Source organism: Anomaloglossus baeobatrachus, chromosome 7 (assembly GCF_048569485.1).
Source record: "Anomaloglossus baeobatrachus isolate aAnoBae1 chromosome 7, aAnoBae1.hap1, whole genome shotgun sequence".
Lineage (NCBI taxonomy): Eukaryota > Metazoa > Chordata > Amphibia > Anura > Aromobatidae > Anomaloglossus > Anomaloglossus baeobatrachus.
This window is the reverse complement of record NC_134359.1, coordinates 60,092,185-60,118,928: the sequence shown is the minus strand read 5'-3', so window position 1 is coordinate 60,118,928 and position 26,744 is coordinate 60,092,185. Positions and strand designations below refer to the sequence as shown.

At 43.5% G+C, this 26,744-nt stretch overlaps 1 protein-coding gene across 4 annotated transcripts in view; it reads right to left on the bottom strand.

Annotated features, from left to right (window-relative positions):
* Nucleotides 1–26,744, bottom strand: part of RAPGEF4 (Rap guanine nucleotide exchange factor 4) — a 419,418-nt gene that overhangs the window by 83,208 nt on the left and 309,466 nt on the right. For all 4 annotated transcript variants that reach the window (XM_075317338.1, XM_075317339.1, XM_075317340.1 and 1 more), the window contains 2 exons: nt 23,328–23,406; nt 9,880–10,030 (listed from right to left, as the gene is read on the bottom strand). In XM_075317338.1, coding sequence (XP_075173453.1) covers nt 9,880–10,030; nt 23,328–23,406 — 230 coding nt within the window. The remainder of the gene's footprint in view (nt 1–9,879; nt 10,031–23,327; nt 23,407–26,744) is intronic.

Genomic DNA, 26,744 nt, shown 5'->3' with positions numbered 1-26,744 from the left:
TTTCCGCTTGAAGATTTCCATTGATGCAGAGCTCACTACCTCTGGTGGTCGCCTGTTCCACTCCCTGACTGCCCTCACTACCTCCCGTGGTCGCCTGTTCCACTCCCTGACTGCCCTCACTACCTCCCGTGGTCGCCTGTTCCACTCCCTGACTGCCCTCACTACCTCCCGTGGTCGCCTGTTCCACTCCCTGACTGCCATCACTACCTCCCGTGGTCGCCTGTTCCACTCCCTGACTGCCCTCACTACCTCCCGTGGTCGCCTGTTCCACTTCCTGACTGCCCTCACTACCTCCCGTGGTCGCCTGTTCCCCTCCCTGACTGCCCTCACTGTCAGAAAGTTTTTCCTAATGTCTAATCTGAATCCCCTTTAAGTTTTATCCCATTGCTTCTTGTACTTCCTTGTGTTAATGAGATTAGGGTAGTTCCCTCTGCACTGTGATTACCTTTCAGATATTTGTAGACCGCTATTAAGTCTCCTCTCAGCCTTCTCTTTTTTGCAAACTAAACATTCCTAGTTCTTTTAGCGGATCGTCATATAGGACATGGTTTGCAGGCCTTCTACCATCGTGGTTGCTCCAATATATCAATGTCTTTTTTGAATTGGGGCGCCAAGAACTGTACACAGTATTCAAGGTGGGGTCCGACGCAGATAACAGCAATTAGTCGAGCATCTGCACTAGATTAAAAAACTACCTTAATAAAAAATTAAAAGTTCATGCAATCTAAAGGCATAACTAACATCGATGCGATTCAAGCAACAGTGTTCATGACAAAAATGCACACTGTTGCTTGAAACGCGTCGATGTTATGCCTTCAGATTGCATGAAGTTTTAATTTAATTTTTTCATTAAAGTAGTTTTTTAATCTACTGCGGATGCTGGACTAATTGCTCTATAATCTTTCCAAAATATTCTACCAATTTCCTTATTTCCAAACCTACATTTTGAGCCCTAGCCTCCCCAATAGAATGTAGAGAAGAAAAATCAAGGGACCGTGCAGAGACCGGGAACATATTGTACTGGATTGTTAATAGTGATCTTTTAGGACTGGATTCCGCACGGATTCTCCCATCGTCTGACCTGTTGACATGAGCTAAACCTTTGGAACGTGAAGAAAATATAACAACATCTAAAGCTCCATATTTTTGGATATTTTTTTGCTTTTCTAGATATAGAAATAAAATACATAAAGCAGACAAAACCTTTCTAGCCACATTTTTTTCATTTTATCTCTATTGCTATATTCTTATTTTTTTGTATAAAGCTGGCAATTTCCTAACAGACTACACTGTATATTATTGGATAATGATGGCTTAATCCTGAAATAGCAACATCTCCAGATACTTTTGGATAATTGGAAATCTATACGAAACCTACAATAGTTTCAAAGCGATTTTCACCCTGGGAGATTTGCAGAGTTTGGGGTTATTAAGCCCAACCGGCTCATCTGTAGACACGCACGGATCTAAAATACTAATTGAAATATTGTGGGTTTAATCTGAATGCCCTGATCATTTGTAAGGAGTTTCCAGGGAAAGGGAACAATTTTTACGCCCCTTTATCAGCTTGAGTGCTACCTATCTAATAACAAGACTATTATTAGGCCTTAATAATTAACTTGTTAACATTTTATGCCTATTGCGGCCACGGCACTTTTTTTCTTTTTGCTGCAAAAGCGCTAAAACCGCAACAATTTTTGCTGGAAAAACAAAAATTCACACTATGGACACAACATGTAAACGAAGCCTTACAGTATAAAATATATTACAAATTAAAGGGTTTCAGTGAAATATGAGGAATGAAAGCAATGAGAAAGTGAGTAGATTGATATATTGTTATATTATGAAAGACTTAAAAGAGTTGTCCACTACTTTTACATTAATTGCCTATACTTAGGATAGATCATCATTGTCTGATCGGCTAGGGTCCAACAGCTGGCACCTCCGCCGATCAGCTGTTCTCAGTGCCGGCAGCGGTAGCAGGCAACCGGAAATGCTCAGTTGTGAAGCTGCCCCATCTTCTGATAGCGGACACGTCCAGGTACTGCACATCCACCTCCTATTTATCTGAATTGGAGGCGGAGGTGCAGTACCTGGCCACGGCAGCTTTGAAAAGATGAGGCAGCTCCGGAACGGAGCATTTCCAGCCGCCTGCTGCTGCCAGCACCTAAAACAGCTCATTGGCGGGTGTGCAGGGTATGGGTATCATGCGATATTTGGCTCTGCGCATACCTGCTGGCACAGAGTTGTCAGACTCTGTTCACACCACAGAGTCTGACAAGTAACCTGAGGCTTTTGGATTGTTCAGCCAGAGCCGGGCGTCGGCTAGTTCAGGTTTACTGGTCAGTTTTGTCTTGTCTGTCCTGCCCCGAGGGTGTGGGAGAGTGGTAGTAAGATCAGGGCTCGGAAAGGAGTTAGGGTCAAGCTGGGGGCTGGGACCTGGCTACCATCAAGCCTACCTTCGAGATAAAGGACACACAGGGTCTCAAGTCTGCCCCTATCTTGTCATTACATCCCCGTGACAGTTGGACCCCTGCCGATCAGAAATTGACAACCTACCCTAAGGAAGGGCTATCAATATAAAAGTAGTGGACAACCCCTTTGATATATCTTACATTTTATTAATTGAAATTCCTGCTTCATTCTTAGCAGTCAGGGGAGCGGTCCTAATCAGCCATCTTTCTCTTCCTTCTTCTGAAGCCTGGGAGCATGACGCATACTACATAATAAACACTAGACGACACTGGGGTCCTGCCAAAGTATTGTAGTGCGCCTGCGCAGGACCTCAATGCCGGCTAGTGTGGATCACTTAGGATGTTTCATGCACCCAGGCTTCAGAAGGAGGACAAAGATGGCCGAAAGAGGAGGCGCCGGTAGCGGAGAACGGGGACACCCATCCGACCAGTCTGCTCAGCACCGACCCTTAGGTGAGTATTATAAAACCTGGTGACAGATTCCCTTTAACTAAGTTATTCTTGCAGATAAATGTGATGGAATAGCTGACTAAGGTTATGTTCAAGTGTGTTTTTGCGGAGTTCTTTTGCTTTTTTTTTTTCATTGGTTTTATGCAAATCCATACTAATAAAAAGCTGCTTTTTTTTTTATTTACAGCACCAGCAAAACCTACGAAATTCCAGAAATCTCCTGCGCACACACTTTTTTTTCCTGACCAGAATGGAAACTTGCGTTATTTGAAAGAAGCAGCAGGTCAATTCTTAGGCTATGTGCGCACTAGGCGTTTTTTTCACGCTGCGTTTTTATGTGCGTTTTTGTCTAAAAAAACGCACCCGCGGCTAAAAAAACGCGGCAAAAACGCATGCGTTTTTGCCGCGATTTGGTGCGTTTTTTGCTGCGTTTTTGCTCACTGCGTTTTTAATCAGTGCACAATGCCATTAAAGATTGTTGATGAAAAAAAAAAAAAAAAAAAAAGGTCTGATGTCATTTCCTTCTTCAAAATGTTCATTGTATGCAGGAGAGCAGACAGCAGCTGCAGAACTACAAGTCTCAGCATCCTCCATTCACTAGTGTATGCAGGAGAGCAGACAGCAGCTGCAGAACTACAAGTCTCAGCATCCTCCATTCACTAGTGTATGCAGGAGAGCAGACAGCAGCTGTAGAACTACAAGTCTCAGCATCCTCCATTCACTAGTGTATGCAGGAGAGCAGACAGCAGCTGCAGAACTACAAGTCTCAGCATCCTCCATTCACTAGTGTATGCAGGAGAGCAGACAGAAGCTGCAGAACTACAAGTCTCAGCATCCTCCATTCACTAGTGTATGCAGGAGAGCAGGCAGCAGCTGCAGAACTACAAGTCTCAGCATCCTCCATTCACTAGTGTATGCAGGAGAGCAGACAGAAGCTGCAGAACTACAAGGCTCAGCAGCCTCCATCCAGGACTGTATGCAGGAGAGCAGACAGAAGCTGCAGAACTACAAGTCTCAGCATCCTCCATCCAGGACTGTATGCAGTTTTTTGCCCAAAAAGAAAAAAAAATGACATGGGCTTCGCCATATTTTTGTATGCTAGCCGGGTACAGCAGGCAGATACGGGCTGCCCCCAACCCCCAGCTGCCTATTTGTACCCGGCTGGGAACCAAAAATATAGAGAAGCCCTTTTTTTTTAATTATTTCATGAAATAATTAAAAAAAAAAATGACGTGGGCTTCGCCTAATTTTTGAGTCCAGCCGGGTACAACTAGGCAGCTGGGGATTGGAATCCACAGTGCAGGGTGCCCATGCTTTCTGGGCACCCCCACTGCGAATTGCAGTCCGCAGCCACCCCAGAAAATGGCGCTTTCATAGAAGCGCCATCTTCTGGCGCTGTATCCAACTCTTCTAGCTGCCCTGATGCCGGGTGGCTAGCTAGGTAATAATGGAGTTAGGGCTAGCTGTATATTATCAGCTAGCCCTAAGCCCGAAATTCATGGTGTCACGCCAATATTAGACATGGCCACCATGAATTTCTAGTAATGATAAAAAAAAAACACAACACACAGAAAAATATTTTTATTAGAAATAAAACACAACACAATTAGTGACTCCATCTTTATTGAAATAAACCCCCCTCCGCAGTAATCCTGGGTCAGGGTCCCGCGCCGTCCAATCAGGATCCAATATCATCTGATCGGTTTGCTGGAAGGCAAAGCGATCAGATGATGTGTCAGGATCAAGTGCCTGAATCCCATCACACATCAGCTGATTGTATAAAAGCCGATTATACAATCAGCTGATGCATCAGTAGAAAAAAAAAAAATAATAATACTCACTTATGTGCTGTGGTGATTACCGGCAGCTCCTGGAGCGATCGATTGGACAGGAGTCTGATCCTATACGATCGCTGCCGGAGCGGCCGGTAATCAGCTGATGAAGTCTCCTGACGGCAGGATCAGCTGATAGCCGGCCGAAAAAGCCGGCGAGACTACGATCAGCTGATGCGTCAGGTGACTGCATCAGGTGATCAGCGCCAGGTCCTGCAAGCAAGGTCCTGCCGGCCGGGGAGACTGCACACAGCCAGAGCGGCGGGACCGGGAGGAGATGGGAGCGGGCATGGCACCGGGACCCTGCGGACAGGTGAGTATATGACATTTTTTTTTTTTCTACTGTTCACTTTGATTTTCGCCGCTGCCTCCACCTCCCGCCCAGACATGGCGCCGCACGGAGCTGACGTGCACAGGACGGGAGGTGGACGCAGCGGTGACGGTACCGGGAGGATTCATGCTTCTCTGTTTACCAACAGAAGGAATCCTCTTCCTGTACACGTCACTGTAGTGCCCACCCCTTGCGTTTATAGCTGCGTTTTTAGTCATAGAAACGCGGCTATATGCGTTATTCATTGCGTTTTTAACATCTCATTGAATTCAATGAGTGAAAAACGCAGTGGAAAACGCAGAAATAATTGACATGCTGCGTTTTTGTGGTCACCACAAAAACGCAGCTAAAAAAAAACGCTGTGTGAGGACAGCACTTCTGAAAACCCATTGACATTGCTGGGGAAGCAATGTCACTGCGTTTTCAGCACAAAAACGCGGTAAAAAACGCCGCTAAAAACGCGGCAAAAACGCCTAGTGCGCACATAGCCTTACAGCATCTTTGCTGTTTTTTTCACCATTGAAAGCAAAGAAAGTGAAAAAACGCAGCTGAGTTTTATGCTGCAATTTTTGCTGTTTTTGGTGAATGAAACCAACTTTAGTTAAAACGTGTACTGTAGACCTAGGACACCCCAGAAAAGCAGCAAAAACACGGCAAAAAAAGCAGCAGGTTTTGCTGTAGAAAAAAAAGCAGCAAAAGGCAGTATGTGAACTTAGACTAATTGTACATATTCTCTTTTTTTTCTGGTGTTCAAAAATGTCAATTTTTCAAGCACTTTTTTGGTAATGTGCTGAATGTTTTTTTTTTCCACCATCATTTTTTTCCACTTTTTTTTATAAACCTATTTAGGCAATAGAGAAAATGCTAGAATTCTTTAAGTGGAAACGCTTACAAAACCTGTAAAGAAACCTCCCTTGGCATATTTTTAGCTCTTCAATGACTAAATGACTATAATAAAGTATCAAGCGTCTTCCTAGCAGAAAACACAAAAAAATTGAAATGTCACTTTTTTTTTTTTTTTTTTTTAGCTCCTTGGTATTTTTTGAGGCACTTAACGGGAACCTGTCACCAGATTTGGCAACTATAAGCCGCGGCCACCACCAGTGAGCTCTTATATACAGCATTCTAACATGCTGTATATAAGAGCCCAGGCCGCTGTGTAGAATGTAAAAAATACCTTGATAATACTCACCTAGGGGGCAGTCCGGTCCGATGGGCAACGCTGCTCTCGGTCTGGGACCTCCTTCATCTTGTGAAGTCGCCGTACTCTTTCCCAGCCCTGTGAGGATGACGTGTCCTGAGTCATTCACACAGACACCTCCATTGCGCTCCTGCGCATGCGCACTGATCTGCCCTGCTAAGATCAAACTCTGCCCGCGCATGCGCACTACAATACTGTGATCTACCTTCAATGGGGCAGATCACAGTGCGCATGCGCAGGAGCGCAATGGAGGTGTCTGTGTGAATGACACAGGACACGTCATCCACACAGGGCTGGGAAGGAGTACGGCGACTGCATAAGATGTGGGAGGCACCAGACCGAGAGCAACGAAGCCAATCGGCCAGGACCGACCCCTAGGTGAGCATTATAAAGATGTTTTTTACATTATACAGAGCGGCCTGGGCTCTTATATACAATATTCTAGCATGCTGTATATAGGGACTCACTGGTGGTGGTTGCAGGTTATAGGGGACAAATCTGGTGACAGGTTCCCTCTAAAAGATTCTTAATAGCCTGAATATATCAACAAGAGGATTTTTTTTTCCCATAAAAATGTTCTATTATTGTAAGTGCTTTGGCCGCACTTTCTGTGCAAAACTGGTGAAAAAAGATACAGAGTGAACGTATCCTAAGGTTCCATGGACTTACAGTATCTGTAGCAATTTATTTGCTATCTTTCTACCTGAATTTTCTGCTTTTAACTCAACCATTCCCTTTGCATTATTGCCATCACAAGATGTTTGCATTTAATTTGTTTGCAGCCAGAACATTAACCCAAACCTGTCTGTGCATTGCATGTTTATCCTATGGAATGGCAATGAATACGAGTCACAATCGCACTGATTACACAAATCAGATCAAATCAATGAGATAAATGTCTTCATGAAACAATCAAGAGGGAAATATCACCGTCTGATGGTCCCAGGCATGGTCTATATCCCACAGTCTCCTGTACGTCAGCTGTTTGTCCTTCCATAGAGTGCAGGATAAAATTGTAATTGGTTAATAGGATACAATGCTGCGGTGCGATGCGAGTGCGGTATAAAATGATTGCACTCTCCCACTAATAACAGCCATGTGCAGTGTAATTGTAGGGTACCCGGCAGCTCATGGAGACAGGCCTGTAAAATCCATGTTCTGTGTAAAAATCATGCTTCTAAATTACTTGCCCACTTATCCCAATCATTATGTATATTTTTAGGTGGAAGCTATTGTATAGTAAAGTCTCTTAAGAAAATTGCAACATATTGACACGTATAAAAGCTTATAATGAAGTGTGGGAGAAGAAATACAAATTCTCCCACTGGATCCGCATTAGCACAATAGCTCAGTACTGATGCCGCAGATACTTTACTTCTGCTCTTTTACGGAACGGATGGAAAAATACAAAACTTAGTTTAGTGTCACGAAGCTTCAGCCATCGGCGATTCACAATTGTATTTGTATTGTATTTATTTTCCAGTGGTAATATTAGGGAACTTCCTTATATACAAGTTTTCATGGTCAGGTTTTTGATGGTGAAGAATTTCTGCACCAATTAATTTGGGTTTTGTGCGTTTTTTTCATTGCATTTCTGAGTGCAGTTTTATCCCGTTTTTTTCATTGTGTTTTTATCTCATTTTATTCATTGTGTTTTTGTGTTCGGTTTTATCCCGTTTTTACTGTGGTTTTCTTTGCGGTTTTATCCCATTTTTCATTGTGTTTTGGTGTGCTGTTTTATCCCGTTTTTTCATTGTGTTTTTGTGTGCAGTTTTATTCCGTTTTTTCATTGTGTTTTTGTGTGCGGTTTTATTCCGTTTTTTTCATTGTGTTTTTGAGTGTGGTTTTATTCCGTTTTTTTCTTTGTGTTTGGTTTTATCCCATTTTCCATTGTGCTTTTGTTTGCGGTTTCATCCCATTTTCCATTGTGTTTTTGTGTGCTGTTTTATCCCGTTTTTTTCATTATGTTTTTGTGTGTGGTTTTATCCCGTTTTCCATTGTGTTTTTGTGTGCGGTTTTATCCTATTTTTTCATTGTTTTTGTGTGCTGTTTTATCCCGTTTTCCATTGTGTTTTTGTGTGCTGTTTTATCCTGTTTTTCATTGTGTTGTTGTGTGCATTTGTTTCTGCAGCATTTTTCGTGCCAAGAGATGCAGTTTTTGGTGCATAAAATCTGTACCCAAATCTGCAACATGGGAACATGCCCTAAGACGTTGCATTTTTTACACCGCAAAAATATGTAGACTCAAAAGCTCAAACGTAGCCTTAGGCCATCACAAAAAAATGCTTTACTGGTATGAGCACGGGAATGGAGCTGTCAAACCCAGGACTGTAATAGCATGCTCACTAAAATGAGAAAATGGACAGGCCTTTCTAACAGACAAGTGTGAACAGGTGCAAACTGAACAAGAAAAATACTCCAAATACACAGCTGCACTCTGAGACGCTAAGGCATGCAAACATTGGGTACAGGAATTTGGACATGTATTACTGCTTAGGAAATACATTTGAAAATTGAGACACTTAATGCATAAAAAGGCCAGTTAGCAAACTTTAGCTTTTCAGAGTGCAGTTGTATATTTGTTAAAGTATGTTGCATGTTTAGTTTGCACCTGTACACATTTATTTGTTAGGAAGTGCTGTCAGTTTTTTCATTCTAGGTTATAGGGTCACGCCTTCTGACTCAGCAATTATAGGGTCGTGCCTTCTGACTGACCACTCATTCCCCACCAGCTTAAGGCGATTTTTATTTTCATATTAGCAGTTCCTGCCCACCCATAAAATTGTCGGCTTTTTCAGCCTGGGTAGAGGCATTTAGGCAGGGACCCAGCAAAGAGAGAAATGCTTTGACGCTGGCTGCTGGGCTCACATAAAATAAGCCTTTTTATTTTACTAACTTATATAGCGCCATTAATTACATAGCACTTTACAGACGTGATCATCACTGTCCCCATTGGGGCTCAAAATCTAAATTCCCTATCAGTATGTCATTGGAGTGTGGGTGGAAACTGGAGTACCCAGAGAAAACCCACACAAATACAGAAAAGAACATACAAACTCCTTGCAGATGTCGTCCTTGGTGGGATTGTAACGGAGGACCCCAGTGCTGAAAGACTGCAGTGCTCACCACTGAGCCACTGTCCTTCTATATTCATTATTTGCATACCTTAGCGCCTCAGAGTCCAGCTGTACATTTGCTATAGCAAGCTCATTGATGGATTCTCAGTTACCTCATTCGACAGCCAGCAAAAGATCGTGCAAACAAGAAGTTAAAAAGGGGCAAACGGCGCAAAAGTTTTTAATGACGCCCAAATGGAAAAATTATTTTTAGCCTCAATTACACACATTTACGTAAATAAAATGTACCCAAAAGGGAGACAAACCCCTTTAACACTCGGATTTACACATGCCCAGTCATTTTACAGAGCATTTGTAGGTTTACATGCAATAACATGATCACTATTTTCTATAGAACCAGATCTAAAAATATAAAAGTGCCAGTTTTTTCACCTCTTTTTGAGCAAGTGAACGTACCCTAACCAAAAAAATTCACTAAAGAGTAAATACATGTAGACTCTAACATTTAACTTACCTCTAGAAAAGCCATTGAGACCTCGTCCTCCCGCAGTAAGTCTCCGTACAGGGTGGCCCAAAGTTGTACCAATCGGATCACTCTGCGCTTGTTGTTGACGGCATAATCCATCTTCTCCTGCTCGGTCCCTTGGGACGGTTGGGCATGATAAGTGCAGAGAGGTTAAGGAATCAAAAGGTTATATCATTTGTATCTACGTTGTATATCTATTATTTGTAGCTGTGGTCGCAAATTTGCTTTTTCTTCCACGTTACATATATTTACATGTAAAGAACCTGATCAGAAAGGAGTATTTTTTTCTTGAACCCAACGATAGTTTGCAGCATTTTTGGCTGCACTTTGCATTATTAGTTAATTGGCCAAGTTTAAATAGTAATAATAATTTATTCATTTATATAGCGCTATTGATTCCACAGCGCTTTACATGCATTGGCAACACTGTCCCCATTGGGGCTCACAATCTAGAGTCCCTATCTGTATGTCTTTGGAGTGTGGGAGGAAACCGGAGAACCGGTAGGAAACCCACGCAAACACGGGGAGAACATACAAACTCCTTGCAGATGTTGTCCTTAGTGGGATTTGAACCCAGAACCCCAGCGCTGCAAGACTGCAGTGCTAACCACTGAGCCACTGTGCCGCCCAGATCCACATATATATATATATATATATATATATATATATTATTATAATTAATAATAATTATAATTAATATTACAATTATTATTATAATTAATAATATATTACCATTATTATTAATAATAATAATAATAATAATAATAATATTATTATTAAAAAATAACAACAACAAAAACCCACTTAAAATTAAATGTTTTTGTATCAACTGAGTTAAGAAGAAAATCCTACACAATAAAAAACATATATTTTCTATCGCCATCTCATAATCCGGAATATTTTCATAACCCGGCATCTATCACATCCTACTTTTGTTGGATTAAAGGAATTAATACTGTATAAGGTTTTTCCCTTGCAGCAAGTGACATCTTAATCTCCCAGAAAATATCTAAACAGAGAAGCATTTTAGATGATTGTTAAAAGGGATTAGAGAGAAACGGCAAATATCACGGACAGACATTGTTTTCAGAGAATAGGTCAATATAGTTTTCATTTTTACGCAGGATAAAAAGTACATGAGCGCCATCTTGTGGCACTGGGACTTAATATTTAAAATGACTTTTTTCCGTAGATGAAATTTCTTTTCTGCAGATTTTTAGACCCTTTTGGATATTTTTATGTAAATGTCGGTCAATAGGAACGGACAAAACGGCATAAAATGGATAGTAAAAAGCAAAAGAAAAAACGGAGAGCGGTTTCAGGCAGTGAGATGTCATTCGTAGTGAATGTTTCATTATTTTGCAATATTTGGCATTTTGTTTTTATGTTATTAGAATATATTATGTCTACCCCTGAATCTTCCCATCAATAAGAAACTAATTACTGTTGCACTGGCGTCCCTGCACTCCTCGCACCCCTCCCTGCAGGGGCGCCCACTCACTCACTGCCGCTGTCGACCCACACCACGCTAAACAGCTTTCCTGTGGTCCTCCACATTGGAGTTCAGTGCTTCCCCTTCCCTGGGTCTGTGCATGTCGCACAGGTCCTTTGGGAATGCTCCTAGGGTGTATGTGCGCACTGCAGCCCTTTTATTAAAGGGCCAGTGCATCATTTCTTGGAAAAGCTTCTCAGCCTATTGCTGAGAGGCACTGGGTATTTAAGGTGCTCTGTCACTAGGGAAGGTGCCGGTTCAATGTGATTAGTTAGTGGTTTGTTCCCTAGCCAGCTAGTTGTCAAGTCCCCTTGCCCGCTGTGCTTCCCATTTCAGTGTACAGTGTCCTTGCTTGTCTCCCATTCCTGTCAGTGACCCAGTGTCCGTCCTTCCTAGCTGTACCATCTTGCTCGGCTACCCTAGTTCTCCCAGCTTTACTAGTGACTGTGTCCGTCCACCCAGGCCATGCCATCTGTCTCAGCTATTCCCGTGGTCCCAGCTTTGCTAGTGACTGTGTCCATCTACGGTAAATGGTAATCCAGCACCCGTAGTCCAGTCAATGGATTACCATTTACCTTGTTTGGATTGATTGCTGTAGGGGTGGACCGCCCCCTTCCTTTATCCGTTAACCCTATGTGGGTTGGATCACATGGCTATGGTAGTTTAACCTTTTACCAGATGTTATTTGGCTATGGTAGGCTGAAATTTACTCCCACTTACTAGGAATGTGTCCATCTACCCCGGCTGTGCCATCTGCCTCAGCTACCCTGGTGGTCCCAGCTTTACTAGTGACTGTGTCCTTCTACTCTGTCCGTGCCATCTGCCTCAGCTACTCCAGTGGTCCCAGTTATACTAGTGAATCTGCCTGTCCGTCTTGGCCGTCCCAGTGGTCTTTGTCTATACTAGTGACTGTACCTGTCCGTCCTGACCATGCTATTGGCGTCAGCCATCCTGGTGCCTGTCTGCACCTGTGTCTGTCCCTGCCCTGGAGGTCCGCTGCCACAGTCCTGGTCTCTGCCCTGTGAGTGGCACCTGGCATCTGCCTCGCGGTGGCACTCCTACTTAAGGGTAAGGCTGGGGGCCCCCTGTGATCCAGTCGGTCCACTCCTGCTTTCCACTTTACCATCTCCAGTGGCGAGCATTACAATTGCCTCTTGTTAAATCTCAACATTTGCCCTCTTTTCTGGGCATCTCTTCCATGTGTCATTGGCGATTCTTCACTCCTCTGAACATTCCCTACCTGGCCTAAGGGTCAGACCATTAGCTGTAAAGTGCGGCCACAACCTAAGGTCTTCGCATGTTCAATAATTCTTAGAAACACTGAGTTATTCCTTATTGTGCTGGCTTGATGGCTCTTATGGCTGGTGAAATAAATCTGACCCCCTTCACCGAAAACATCCACCAAAAACTGGGTCCAGCTCTCAGGACCTCCAACAATCAGCTGATATCACCAGAGGGAAGGTTTACCCTGGTGTAACCTTACCTGGGGCCCATAAAAATAAATGGGAACCATGGAAAACAACGAAAGCCACTTTTAAAGGGGTTGTTTTGAGTAAAATTGCAAGGTACTTGTAAAAACAGAGGAAAGAAGAAAAGAGGAACTTTTAATGTCATAGTTTGCTGCTTCTTGCCTAGGTTACTGTCCTTCTCGGTAGTCAAATGTGGCTAATCACGCAGTGCGTACTGGCAAGTTCTACACCTGAAAACGCTGCTTTGAAATTTCCAGAGCCGGAGTTGTAGGATTGCTGCCGAGATAAAACTGCCTCTGAGAGCGCATAGTTTGGACCAGCTGGGCAACCATGCTGCTAGTCTGAACTGTCAATCTTCAAGAGCGCACCGTTCCCCGGCAAGCAGGAAGCCAGGAGGCTGGGAAGCGGGGTGCTCCTGGAAAAAGGTGAGAAAATCCCTTTAAAGAGAATGTGTCACCGGATCGAAAAGTATAATCTGACTACATTATGAAGGAGATTTCCTGATCATGATGGTGGTGTACTTCACATATCCATCCCTGATTGATTCTATTATTCCTTTCTGAACATTCTGCATTCTGTGAGTTGCACTATACAAGGCTAGATTCTAGGAGTAAAGGGAATTCAGGCTGCAAACTCCATCTCCACCTATCTAGCTTGTGCACTATCGATATGAAATAAAAAATAAAAATTAGTTTGCTCTTTAATATTGATGAAGCACAAGCCTGCTGAAGCACTCACTTAACATGCTTAAAGGGAACCTGTCAGCAGAAATTTCGCCCAAAACCTAAAAGATTCCCCCTCTGCAGCTCCTGGGCTGCATTCTAGAAAGGTTCTTGTTGTTATTGTGCCCCATGTGAGACCAAAATAAAGCCTTTATAAAGTCTTACCTTTTTATATGGCAATCTTTTTTTATAGTCACGGGGGCGGGCTTTCTGGCGTCCGTTATTCTCCCTCCTGGTTCTTTATGCCGTCCCCCATCGCTCCTTTCCATACCTGATGACGCCGCCCAGTGCTCCAGCGGTCCCCGCGCATGCCCAGTGCCAGTCTCACGGGACTGAGCACAGTGTGACCGCCGGTGACATGTTGCGCAGGCACGAGATTATGGGCGGCGCTGAGATTGTCATCAGCAAGTACCTGCCCATAATCTCGTGCCCGCGCAACACGTCACCAGCGGTCACACTGTGCTCAGTCCCGTGAGACTGGCACTGGGCATGCGCGGGGACCGCTGGAGCACTGGGCGGCGTCATCAGGTATGGAAAGGAGCGATGGGGGACGGCATAAAGAACCAGGAGGGAGAATAACGGACGCCAGAAAGCCCGCCCCCGTGACTATAAAAATGATTGCCATACAAAAAAGGTAAGACTTTATAAAGTCTTTATTTTGGTCTAACATGGGGCACAATAACAACAGGAACCTTTCGAGAATGCAGCCCAGGAGCTGCAGAGGGGGAATCTTTTAGGTTTTGGGCGAAATTTCTCCTGACAGTTTCCCTTTAAGCATGTTAAGTGAGTGCTTCATCAATATTAAAGAGCAAACTAATTTTAAATTTCTGCTGACAGGTTCCCTTTAATATATCTGCCAAAATAAGGTTTTTTTAAAGGACGGAGGGAGTCTAAGAATATTCCAACAAGCACTGGACACTGTGGTGACCTCAGATGGGAAGCTTTTTCTAACCACGGATCCGCTTTAAGTTGGCCATACACTTTATTATTGCCGATTTCAGTGGGGATCATGACCGAGTACCGTGTATGTGGCTTCCTGACTCTCCAAGAAAAGACAACTAACATTGGGGGGGGGGGATCAGACATGTTGAATTTCTAAGCCCAATCCTTTCGTTATCTGGGGGCAGTGGCTTCATTTTTTCTCCCTATTCAAAACACGTTCACAGTCATCTATATTGAAAATTCAGGAGTATGAAGACTTCAGGAGAGATACCGTAACTCTGCCGACAGCTATATGATGAGTGTGGCCAGTTAGACTTAACCGTTATTCACTTTGGTTAGCAGAGTGGGCTCCCAAACTCAAAGTGACCCTCTATCCTCCATATAAAATGTGGCTAAATATTTCTAATATATATATATATAATTTGTAAAGGCCCCGGTTCTGCTGTTGGTGCTCCGTTATCTTCATATCCAAAATGGCCGATGTTGAGGAGCAATGTGGAAAGTCTGAACCATGCCCCGTGTAAACATCTACGTGCTGCTGACAATCACAAGCGCCTGTAGGAACGACGTGTTCTCCAAATATAGGTTACACATTCATGAGGATGGCTGCATGTAAAATGAGCAGTGATCTAGTTCCAATATCATTGATTGTTTCTTCGTCGTACAGTTTATCTGCTTGGGTAAAGGACCATTTCCTTTTTGGTTAAAGGGAGTCTGTTGGACCAAACTGATTGTATGAACTAATCACATGTCCTTGTGGGGATGGTAGTCTCTCCATAAGCTGCACCTTTAGTTCAACAATTACTGTCTCCATTCTACAGAAATTGAAGTTTAATTAGATAGGAAAATTAGGTACTCAGTGCACCCTTAGTGTGGCCAAGAGGCTCAGAGCACCATCACACCCACTGGTTTTGCATGTCCTGGAGAGTTTCCAGAAAAATGCTTACCAAATGACCTCCATCATACTTGGGTACTCGAGTCACGCCCATCAGAGCATCCAACTCCTGGTTACGAGTACTGAGCACCCGAGCATGGTAACGCCCGCTCATCACTAGTTACGAGTACTGAGCACCTGAGCATGGTAGTGCCCGCTCATCACTAGTTACGAGTACTGAGCACCCGAGCATGGTAGTGCCTGCTCATCACTGGTTACGAGTACTGAGCACCCGAGCATGGTAGTGCTCACTCATCACTGGTTACGAGTACAGAGCACCTGAGCATGGTAGTGCTCACTCATCACTAGTTACGAGTACTGAGCACCTGAGCATGGTAGTGCTCGCTCATCACTAGTTACGATTACTGAGCACCTGAGCATGGTAGTGCCCGCTCATCACTAGTTACGAGTACTGAGCACCCGAGCATGGTAGTGCCCGCTCATCACTAGTTACGATTACTGTGCTCCTGAGCATGGTAGTGCCCGCTCATCACTAGTTACGAGTACTGAGCACCTGAGCATGGTAGTGCCCGCTCATCACTAGTTACGAGTACTGAGCACCTGAGCATGGTAGTGCCCGCTCATCACTAGTTACGAGTACTGAGCACCCGAGCATGGTAGTGCTCGCTCATCACTAGTTACGAATACTGAGCACCTGAGCATGGTAGTGCTCACTCATCACTAGTTAGGAAGTACTGAGCACCTGAGAATGGTAGTGCCCACTCATCACTGGTTACGAGTACAGAGCACCCGAGCATGGTAGTGCTCGCTCATCACTAGTTACCAGTACTGAGCACCTAAGCATGGTAGTGCCCGCTCATCACTAGTTACCAGTACTGAGCACCTAAGCATGGTGGTGCTCACTCATCACTAGTTACGAGTACTGAGCACCTGAGCATGGTAGTACTCGCTCATCACTAGTTACGACTACTGAGCACCCGAGGATGGGAGTGCTCACTCATCACTAGTTACGAGTACTGAGCACCCGAGCATGGTAGTGCCCGCTCATCACTAGTTACAGGTACTGAGCACCCGAGCATGGCAGTGCTCACTCATCACTAGTTACGAGTACTGAGCACCCGAGGATGGTAGTGGTCACTCATCACTAGTTACGAGTACTGAGCACCTGAGCATGGTAGTGCTCGCTCATCACTAGTTACTAGTACTGAGCACCTGAGCATGGTAGTGGTCACTCATCACTAGTTACGAGTACTGAGTACCCGAGCATGGTAGTGGTCGCTCATCACTAGTTACGAGTACTAAGCACCTGAGCATGGTAGTGCTCGCTCATCACTAGTTACTAGTACTGAGCACCTGAGCATGGTAGTGCCCGCTCATCACTAGTTACGAGTACTGAGCACCTAAACATGGTAGCGCTCGATCATCACTGGTTACGAGTACTGAGCCCCCGAGCATGGTAGTTGTTCAATATATGAATTAATAAAGGGTTAACACAAATCTTCCCCATATATTGCTGCACCAGCAACATGTCAAAAGGACTCCCAACATCACCATGTGTGATCCCAGGTTGTTAGTAATTTACTAGGGACAATTAAGGTCTGTGATTACATCTGCGACATCTTTCCTTGACTGCAATGAATAAGTAACAGCAGTAAATTAAAAAATCAATCACTCCCACCAAATAAATAAAACTGTAAAATTACACGATGACGTCTCTTTAACAAGTATAGATGGCATTCATTAGAGGTAGTTATTGCCATATTATACATGAAAGCCTCGGCACTCGCAAACAATCCGCACAATGCTGTCAATACAGTCGGCGCTAAAAAAAAAAAAAAAAAAAAGAAAAAGAAAGCGAATTACAAGTTTAATGTTCCTCTTAGTCATGTTCTCGTTCAATCTTTCCAGCCATATAATTATTTCATATATTTTTACCTAGCTATTATCAAACTCTCCGCAGGTACCGGTAATTTTTGGCATTTTCTTATTTTACATTTACTTACTTTAAATCCAGCTAATGATAGCTCTCAGAACAGAGATTAAGGATACAAAAATAAGGAAAGAAGCAAAATATACACAGATTGTAATTTGTGCTCATTAGACATGATTACATTGTGAGATAGGCCGACGACGCTCTATTCACTGCAACACTTAACACAATGGATTATAAAGCGATTTCATGTTCTGCTTCCTTATATCAATGTATCACAACCAGACGTCAACTCATTATCAGAAAGAATTAAGGCCCGAGAGGACAATATATGTTATAGAACAATCATCTTTTGAATTTTTTGGGGGGTGGAGGAAAACTGGAAACTTGTAGGCAAAATTATAATTTTAAAGAGTAATCATAATTTAAATTTTGATTTCATAAATCAATAGGATTGATGAAAAAAAGTAACTTTTTAATATATATCTTATCAATGAAATCTGCATCTGTCTCCTTGTGGATTGATCTTGTACTGTCAATTCTAGGTAAAATTTGTTTTCTGTAACAAAAGGTTTTCCCATTAATGAGATGGGAGATGACACTTGGTGCTTATAAGATTCTATGGTGGTGGGGAACGAGGAGGATGGCAGAGCTAGAGGCGGACACGGACATTCTGCTGCAAGTTCTCCTGAGGAGGAGCTAGAGGGAGACAGATATTCTGCTGCAAGTTGTCCTGAGGAGGAGCTAGAGGCAGACAGATATTCTGCTGCAAGTTGTCCTGAGGAGGAGCTAGAGGCAGACAAATATTCTGCTGCAAGTTGTCCTGAGGAGGAGCTAGAGGCAGACAGATATTCTGCTGCAAGTTGTCCTGAGGAGGAGCTAGAGGCAGACAGATATTCTGCTGCAAGTTGTCCTGAGGAGGAGCTAGAAGCAGACAGATATTCTGCAGCAAGTTCTCCTGTTGAGGAGGATGGGGGAGCTAGATGCAGACACAGACATTCTGCTGCAAGTTCTCCTGAGAAAGAGGGAGGACCTAGAAGCATACAAAAACATTCTGCTGGAAGATATCCTAAGGAGGAATGAGGAGCTGGAGGCATACATAGAAATTCTGCTGCAAGTTCTCCTGAGGAGGGAGGAGCTAGAGGCAGACACAGACATTCTGCTGCAAGTTCTCCTGAGGAGGAGGGAGGAGCTAGATGCATGCAGACATTCTGCTGCAAGTTCTTTTGAGGAGGAGGGAGGAGCTAGAGGTGGACACAGACATTCTGATGCACATTTTCCTCAGGAGGAGCTAGAGGCAGACAGATATTCTGCTGCAAGTTCTCCTGAAATTACACTTACAGTTCTCAATAGAACTTTTTGACCAATAACTGTCATGTGCTATCTCAGTTATGGGGAAATCTATATATATCGAAATAAGATTTTACCCATGGATTGAAAATTTTAAGAAAAGAAGAGGTGGTTAAGGACCCTTTTCCTTTTGGCTGAGATTAATCATAGCCTTAATCACAGCTACGGCCTCTAACCATCACTCCCTTCAGCTATATTTACCCACTCCTAGCTTCACTCCCTCCTGGTTATCTTCTATACTAACCACTTTGATCTTCTGGAAAAATGCTTGAGTTCCCACTGAGTTCCATTATACTTGGTACACGAGTCGAACAGTCCGAACATCCGACTGCTCGTTACAAGTACCGAGCACTCGAGCATGGTAGTACTCCTTCATCACTAGTTACGAGTAACAAGTACCCGAGCATGGTAGTGCTCACTCATCATGTACAATGACTAATAACTCTTCTATATGCAGTAGACAAACAGGATACACAATTCACAATAGGTGAAGTCACAGCTCACATCCTCCTGCTCTACAATGCCTGATAACATCTCTATATACAGTAGATGACACAGGATCCACCATTCACAATAGCTAATGTCACAGCTCACTTCATTTTCCTCCTGTACAATGACTAATACTACTTTTATATGCAGTAGATAAACAGAATACACCATTCGCAATAGATGCCACAGCTCACCTCCTCCTCCTCTACAATGACTGATAACATCTCTGTATACAGTAGATAACACAGGTTCCCCCATTCACAATAGCTGATATCACAGCTCACCTCCCTCTCCTGTACGAAGACTGATAACACCTCTCTCTCCTGTACAGTGACTGATAACCCTTCTATACAGACTAGATACACAGGATCCACCACTTACAATCACAACAGAAGATGTCACCGCTCACCTCCTCCTCCAGTACAATGACTGATAACACCTCTATATACAATAGATAACACACGATCCACCATTCACAATAACTAATGTCACAGCTCCCATTAGTTATGTCTAAACTAACCTCATCCACCTCCTGTACAATGACTAATAATCCTTTTATATGCAGTAAACAGGATACACCATTCGCAATATGAGATGTCACAGCTCACCTCCTCCCCCTCCTTTACAATTACTGATAACATCTCTACATAGAATAGATAACACAAGATCCACGATTCACAAAAGGCAATGTCACAGCTGACCTCCTCCCCCTCCCTTCACAACGACCTTTGCTCATATTGCAGCATACTCATTAAATAGTACAATATAATTCATTAGGGCCACAGCCAGTCTATTGCTGCTAACGTCCATGTGCCAAACAGTAAGCAGTAGCCTTATATTAGGTTAGAGAATTTTACATATTTTTATATAGTGACATGAAAAAATAATATTTTACATGAAATCTGATGTAAACAATTCCATCTGAAGTCAGCCGTGTGATTATCCCCCTTACTTTACACTTCTTAATTCACTTTTCAATTTCCCACTGAAGTTCTATTTCCATTGACCTCTATGGAGTTGTATAAAAAAATGTGAACGCAGCCATAAACTACAACTGAAAAGTAACAATTATATCCAGAAATAATTTCCCACCAAATACCAGATGCAAAAATAGTAATTTCCACACACCGCAATTATACTGTCAGCTCCGGAGAACGGCCGGGAACACGCCGCCTGTGCTGGATAAATGAGATACATGGAGCCAGACAAGATCTGACAATGATATATTGCCAGACACTTCATCAGAAGCCCCCACAACAAGCAAGGGAAATAATAAATACGTGAAGGGCTAATCTGTCCAAATGGTCACATTACAATGTCATTTGATGTTGTATTTTTATTTATTTATTTTTTATAAAACACAGGATCAAAGTTTATAATCATTTTTCTTGTTGATTAATTTGAGTTGTTGTGGACTCTTACGGGGGCTTTACACGCAGGGATATCGCTAGCGATGTCGCTGATGAAAGCACCTGCCCCTGTCGGTTGTGCGTCACGGGCAAATCGCTGCCTGTGGTGCACAACATCGCTTACACCTGTCACACATACTTACCTCCCTAGCGACGTCGCTGTGGCCGGCCAACCGCCTCCTTTCTAAGGGGGAGGTTCGTTCGGTGTCACTAAGCGGCCGCCCAATACAAGCGGAGGGGCGGAGATGAGCGGCTGTAACATCCCGCCCACCTCCTTCCTTCCTCATTGCTGGCGGCCGCAGGTATGGTGTTGCTCCTCGTTCCTGCGTTGTCACACATAGCGATGTATGCTGCCGCAGGAACGACGAACAACCTGCGTCCTGCAACACCAACGATAATTGGGATTAGAACGATGCGTCAACGATCAATGATAAGGTAAGTAATTTTGATCGTTAACGGTCGTTCCTGCGTTTCACACGCAACAACTTCACTAACGAGGCCAGATATGCGTCATGAATTCCGTGACCCCAACGACATCTCGTTAGCGATGTCGCTGCGTGTGAAGCCCCCTTTAGATTTGGTCCTTGGGCAGGTCGCATCTTACTGGGAAATTTACATTTGTGCCTGTCAATTTACCATCCATTCTTTTTCAGATGACAGTTTGGCTTAACGTTCTGCCAGCACTATAAGTGCTGTTATTTCCTTTCCCTTATTTCTCAATGTTCATTTGTATGTGCATATATTGTTTATTTTTTAATTTAATCTAAATAGGTCTAAAATTCCCTCTTTCCCTTAAAGCCATAGAATGAAACTGCAGAATTGTAGTTGCCTACAGTCATCACAAGGGAACGCTTGCTTATCAGATTGCCATTCTCCCCTGCATGAAGGTAGAACTGCCTTTTGTGCACATAGAAATTTAACATGTTCAGGGATAGTCTTTTGTAACGTGCCATTCATTCTTTTTCAGAGGGCAGTTCTACGTAAATAACATCCTGCCAGCACTATAGGTGCTGTAATTTCCTTTTTCTTACTTCTCTAGGTTCAATTTGATGTGTAGATATTGTTTTGGTTTTTTTTTTTCATTTTTTTTATTTATCTAAATTGGTCTAGAACGCCCTGCATCTATTACAGGCATAGAAGGAAACTGCAGAATTGTAGCTGCTTACAACCATTACTAGGGAACACTTCTTATCACAGATTGCTCTCATCATGCAAATGCAAGTCTATGTTCAGGAACAGTCTATTGCTCTGTAACTTGCCATCCATTTTTTATTGAAGGGCAGTTCTAGCTAATCAACATTCTTCCAGCACTATAGGTGCTGTTATATCCTTTTCCTCACTTCTCTAGGTTCAATTTTATGTGTATATATTATTTTATTTTTATCTAAATTGGTCTAGAACTCCCTGATTCTATTACAGGCATAGAACGTAACTGCAGAATTGTAGCTGCTTACAACCATTACTATGGAACACTTCTTATCACAGACTGCTCTCATCATGCAAATCTAATATGTTCAGGAACAGTTTATTGCTCTTTAACTTGTCATCCATTCTTTATGAGAGAGCAGTTCTATCTAATCAACATTCTGCCAGCACTACAGGTGCTGTAGCTTCCTTTCCCTTACTTCTCAGGGTGCCTTGCTCCTGACGTTGTCCAATGGTTTGCCTTTCTGATAGACAGCAGAACAGAGAAAAATCCAGGACTCCCTGTAAGGCGTCTTTCACACATCTGTGAAAATCACGCACGTTTTTCACGGACGTGTCAAAGGTGCGTTTTGCCCTCCGTGAGCCGTGTTTATGGCACACGTGTGTTCTCCGTGATAACACACGGAGAACGGGAACTTTCTACTCACCTGTCCCTGGCTTCGCTGTCCGTGGTGCTGATCTTCGGTCTACGGTCCTGCCGACTCCCCGCTGCTGCTGCTTCCGGCCGCAGTGAAGTGAATATGCAATGAGCATAATGAGCGTGGGTCAGAAGCAAGTGACAACGGCGGCAAAGACTGCAGGGCTGGAGAAGGTGAGTAAAGATTTTTTTTTTTCTCGCAGACACATGCGTTTTCTCCAGTGCGTGTCACACGGAACACATCCGTGTGGTCCGTTTGCGTTCCGTGTGACCTGTTTGCATTCCATGTGACACCCATGATGCCAGAGAAAACCGGACATGTCTATGTGTGGAGCACATGGGCACACGTATGCTCCACACGTACGCACGGTCCATAGCAGAATACGCACGTGAGCGCAGACCCATTGATTTTAATGGGTCTACGTGTGCCCGTGTCTCCGGTACGTGAGGAAACGGACCAAACACATACCAGAGACACGGACTTGTGAAAGAGGCCTAATACATTTTGGTATCTCTGCTCCTAGAGGAGGATTAGACTTGACAACAGGCAGTAGATAGCGGAGTTAGACAAGGAGGAGAGGAGACGCTCACGGGCTGTCAATTAATTTTTGAAAATAGAACAAATACCAATATATTCAACTATTTATGCGAATTTAGGCAGAATGTAAATATATATTGCAACCCGAACGGTATCGGTAGAAATAGGACAGAGATACATGAGATTGGAAAAAGCATTAATGTGGCCCGAGGTATCACAGCTCACCAGATACCCACACACAACAATGGCGCGGCTTCTGGAAAAATGAAAATCTTTTTCTAAACTCAAACAAACATTTAATCAAAATTCACATTATTTTCATATTCAACAAATACCTATGTTTTCCGAAAAGGATATTGAGACATCAAGGCCGGGCAGAGCTGAGAATTGGGCATGAACACGCAATGCATCATAATGAAGTCGTCTATAGCGGAATCTAAAAGGAATTGTGAACAGGACATAAAGAAATTATTAGCAGCGACACATGCACTCGTGTTATGGCTATGTGCACACGGTGCGTTTTTTCATGCAGATTTTGATGCTTTTTTTGTAGAAATCTGCACCAAAATCTGCATGCCTATCCTGAAGCCAGCAAAGTCTATGAGATTTCTGAAGTGCACATTGTGTGCGCACGTTGCTTTTTTTTATTTACTTGCAGATTTTGGTGCAGAATGTCAATTGTTGGGGTGCTTTTTCCTCTGGTTTTTAGCCCTTCAGCCCATTGACTTCATAAAAAAATGCATGGAAAAAATACGCACCAAAAATGCACACGTTTTTTGGTGCGTTTTTCTGCCAGAAGGTGCGAATTTCATGCATAAAATTTCTGCAACAAATCTGCAGCGTGTGCACATAGCCTTAAAAAGACTTAAGAAAACAGTGGGAATCTAAAGTGCATCTCTCATCATAATGATTTATTGGGGTGGGGGGCAGGGGGGAGGGGGAGTTTCTGCAATGGAAACATCACCGGGTCAAATAAAAATCATAATATAATATGGTGATCCCTCGCACAAAAACTAAGTTAATATAATGTATTAAAGTTACAAACAAATAATTGGCTATTTATGTTTTCTACATAGGAGAAACTTACACCTGATCGTATACTAATTTCGCTTGTGCAGGATTGCAATGCATGATATACAGTGCCTACAAGTAGTATTCAACCCCCTGCAGATTTAGCAGGTTTACACATTCGGAATTAACTTGGCATTGTGCCATTTGGACTGTAGATCAGCCTGGAAGTGTGAAATGCACTGCAGCAAAAAAGAATGTTATTTCTTTTTTTATTTTTTTTTTTTAAATTGTGAAAAGTTTATTCAGAGGGTCATTTATTATTCAACCCCTCAAACCACCAGAATTCTGTTTGGTTCCCCTAAAGTATTAAGAAGTATTTCAGGCACAAAGAACAATGAGCTTCACATGTTTGGATTAATTATCTCTTTTTCCAGCCTTTTCTGACTAATTAAGACCCTCCCCAAACTTGTGAACAGCACTCATACTTGGTCAACATGGGAATGACAAAGGAGCATTCCAAGGCCATCAGAGACAAGATCGTGGAGGGTCACAAGGCTGGCAAGGGGTACAAAACCCTTTCCAAGGAGTTGGGCCTACCTGTCTCCACTGTTGGGAGCATTATCCGGAAGTGGAAGGCTTATGGAACTATTGTTAGCCTTCCACGGCCTGGACAGCCTTTGAAAGTTTCCACCCGTGCCGAGGCCAGGCTTGTCCGAAGAGTCAAGGCTAACCCAAGGACAACAAGTAAGGAGCTCCAGGAAGATCTCATGGCAGTGGGGACATTGGTTTCAGTCAATACCATAAGTAACGTACTCCACCGCAATGGTCTCCGTTCCAGACGAGCCCGTAAGGTACCTTTACTTTCAAAGCGTCAAGTCAAGGCTCGTCTACAGTTTGCTCATGATCACTTGGAGGACTCTGAGACAGACTGGTTCAAGGTTCTCTGGTCTGATGAGACCAAGATCGAGATCTTTGGTGCCAACCACACACGTGACGTTTGGAGACTGGATGGCACTGCATACGACCCCAAGAATACCATCCCTACAGTCAAGCATGGTGGTGGCAGCATCATGCTGTGGGGCTGTTTCTCAGCCAAGGGGCCTGGCCATCTGGTCCGCATCCATGGGAAGATGGATAGCATGGCCTACCTGGAGATTTTGGCCAAGAACCTCCGCTCCTCTATCAATGATCTTAAGATGGGTCGTCATTTCATCTTCCAACAAGACAACGACCCAAAGGACACAGACAAGAAAACCAAGGCCTGGTTCAAGAGGGAAAAAATCAAGGTGTTGCAGTGGCCTAGTCAGTCTCCTGACCTTAACCCAATTGAAAACTTGTGGAAGGAGCTCAAGATTAAAGTCCACATGAGACACCCAAAGAACCTAGATAACTTGGAGAAGATCTGCATGGAGGAGTGGGCCAAGATAACTCCAGAGACCTGTGCCGGCCTGATCAGGTCTTATAAAAGACGATTATTAGCTGTAATTGCAAACAAGGGTTATTCCACAAAATATTAAACCTAGGGGTTGAATAATAATTGACCCACACTTTTATGTTGAAAATGTATTAAAATTTAACTGAGCAACATAACTTGTTGGTTTGTAAGATTTATGCATCTGTTAATAAATCCTGCTCTTGTTTGAAGTTTGCAGGCTCTAACTTATTTGCATCTTATCAAACCTGCTAAATCTGAAGGGGGTTGAATAATACTTGTAGGCACTGTAACTCTTCGCAAAAAGTTATAGTTAAAAGTACAATTTTATTATTCAGCCAATGTTAATGGGATTTTTTGGTTTTAGAAAAAGAGAATTTTGTTTACTTACCGTAAATTCTTTTTCTTATAGTTCCGACATGGGAGACCCAGACCATGGGTGTATAGCTTCTGCCTCCGGAGGACACACAAAGTACTACACTAAAAGTGTAGCTCCTCCCTCCGAGCATATACACCCCCCGGATGACAAATCCAACCAGTTTAGTGCAAAAGCTGAAGGAGGACATCCACCCATAAGTAGAGATAGAGGTTCCGGCTATTCCGGGTTTTTACTCTAACTACAACAACAGCCGGTGAGAAACACGCGGAACAAGAACTGCCAACAGGCAACAGGGAGGGTGCTGGGTCTCCCATGTCGGAACTATAAGAAAAAGAATTTACGGTAAGTAAACAAAATTCTCTTTTTCTTCATCGTTCCTTATGGGAGACCCAGACCATGGGACGTCTCAAAGCAGTCCATGGGTGGGAAATAAACAGAAACTGAGAAGTAGGCAAAACCTATCTTCACAAGTGGGCGACAGCCGCCTGAAGGATGCGCCTGCCCAAGCTCGCATCTGCCGAAGCATGAGCATGCACTTGGTAGTGCTTCGAAAAGGTGTGCAGACTAGACCAAGTGGCAGCCTGACAGACTTGCTGGGCCGTAGCCTGGTGCCTGAAAGCCCAGGAGGCACCGACAGCTCTGGTCGAGTGCGCCTTAATCCCTGGCGGTGGAGGCACCTGAGAACATTGGTAGGCATCGGATATGGCCGACCTAATCCAACGAGCTAGGGTCGGTTTAGAAGCCGAGAGACCCTTGCGCTGACCTGCGGTCAGCACAAAAAGAGAGGTGCACCGCCTAAGAGCAGCGGTGCGTGACACATAGATCCGGAGCGCCCGCACCAAATCTAAAGTATGCAACGCTTTCTCAAAGCGATGCACAGGGGCCGGAGAAAGGGAAGGCAATGAAATGTCCTGGTTAAGGTGGAAAGGAGATACCACCTTAGGGAGAAAAT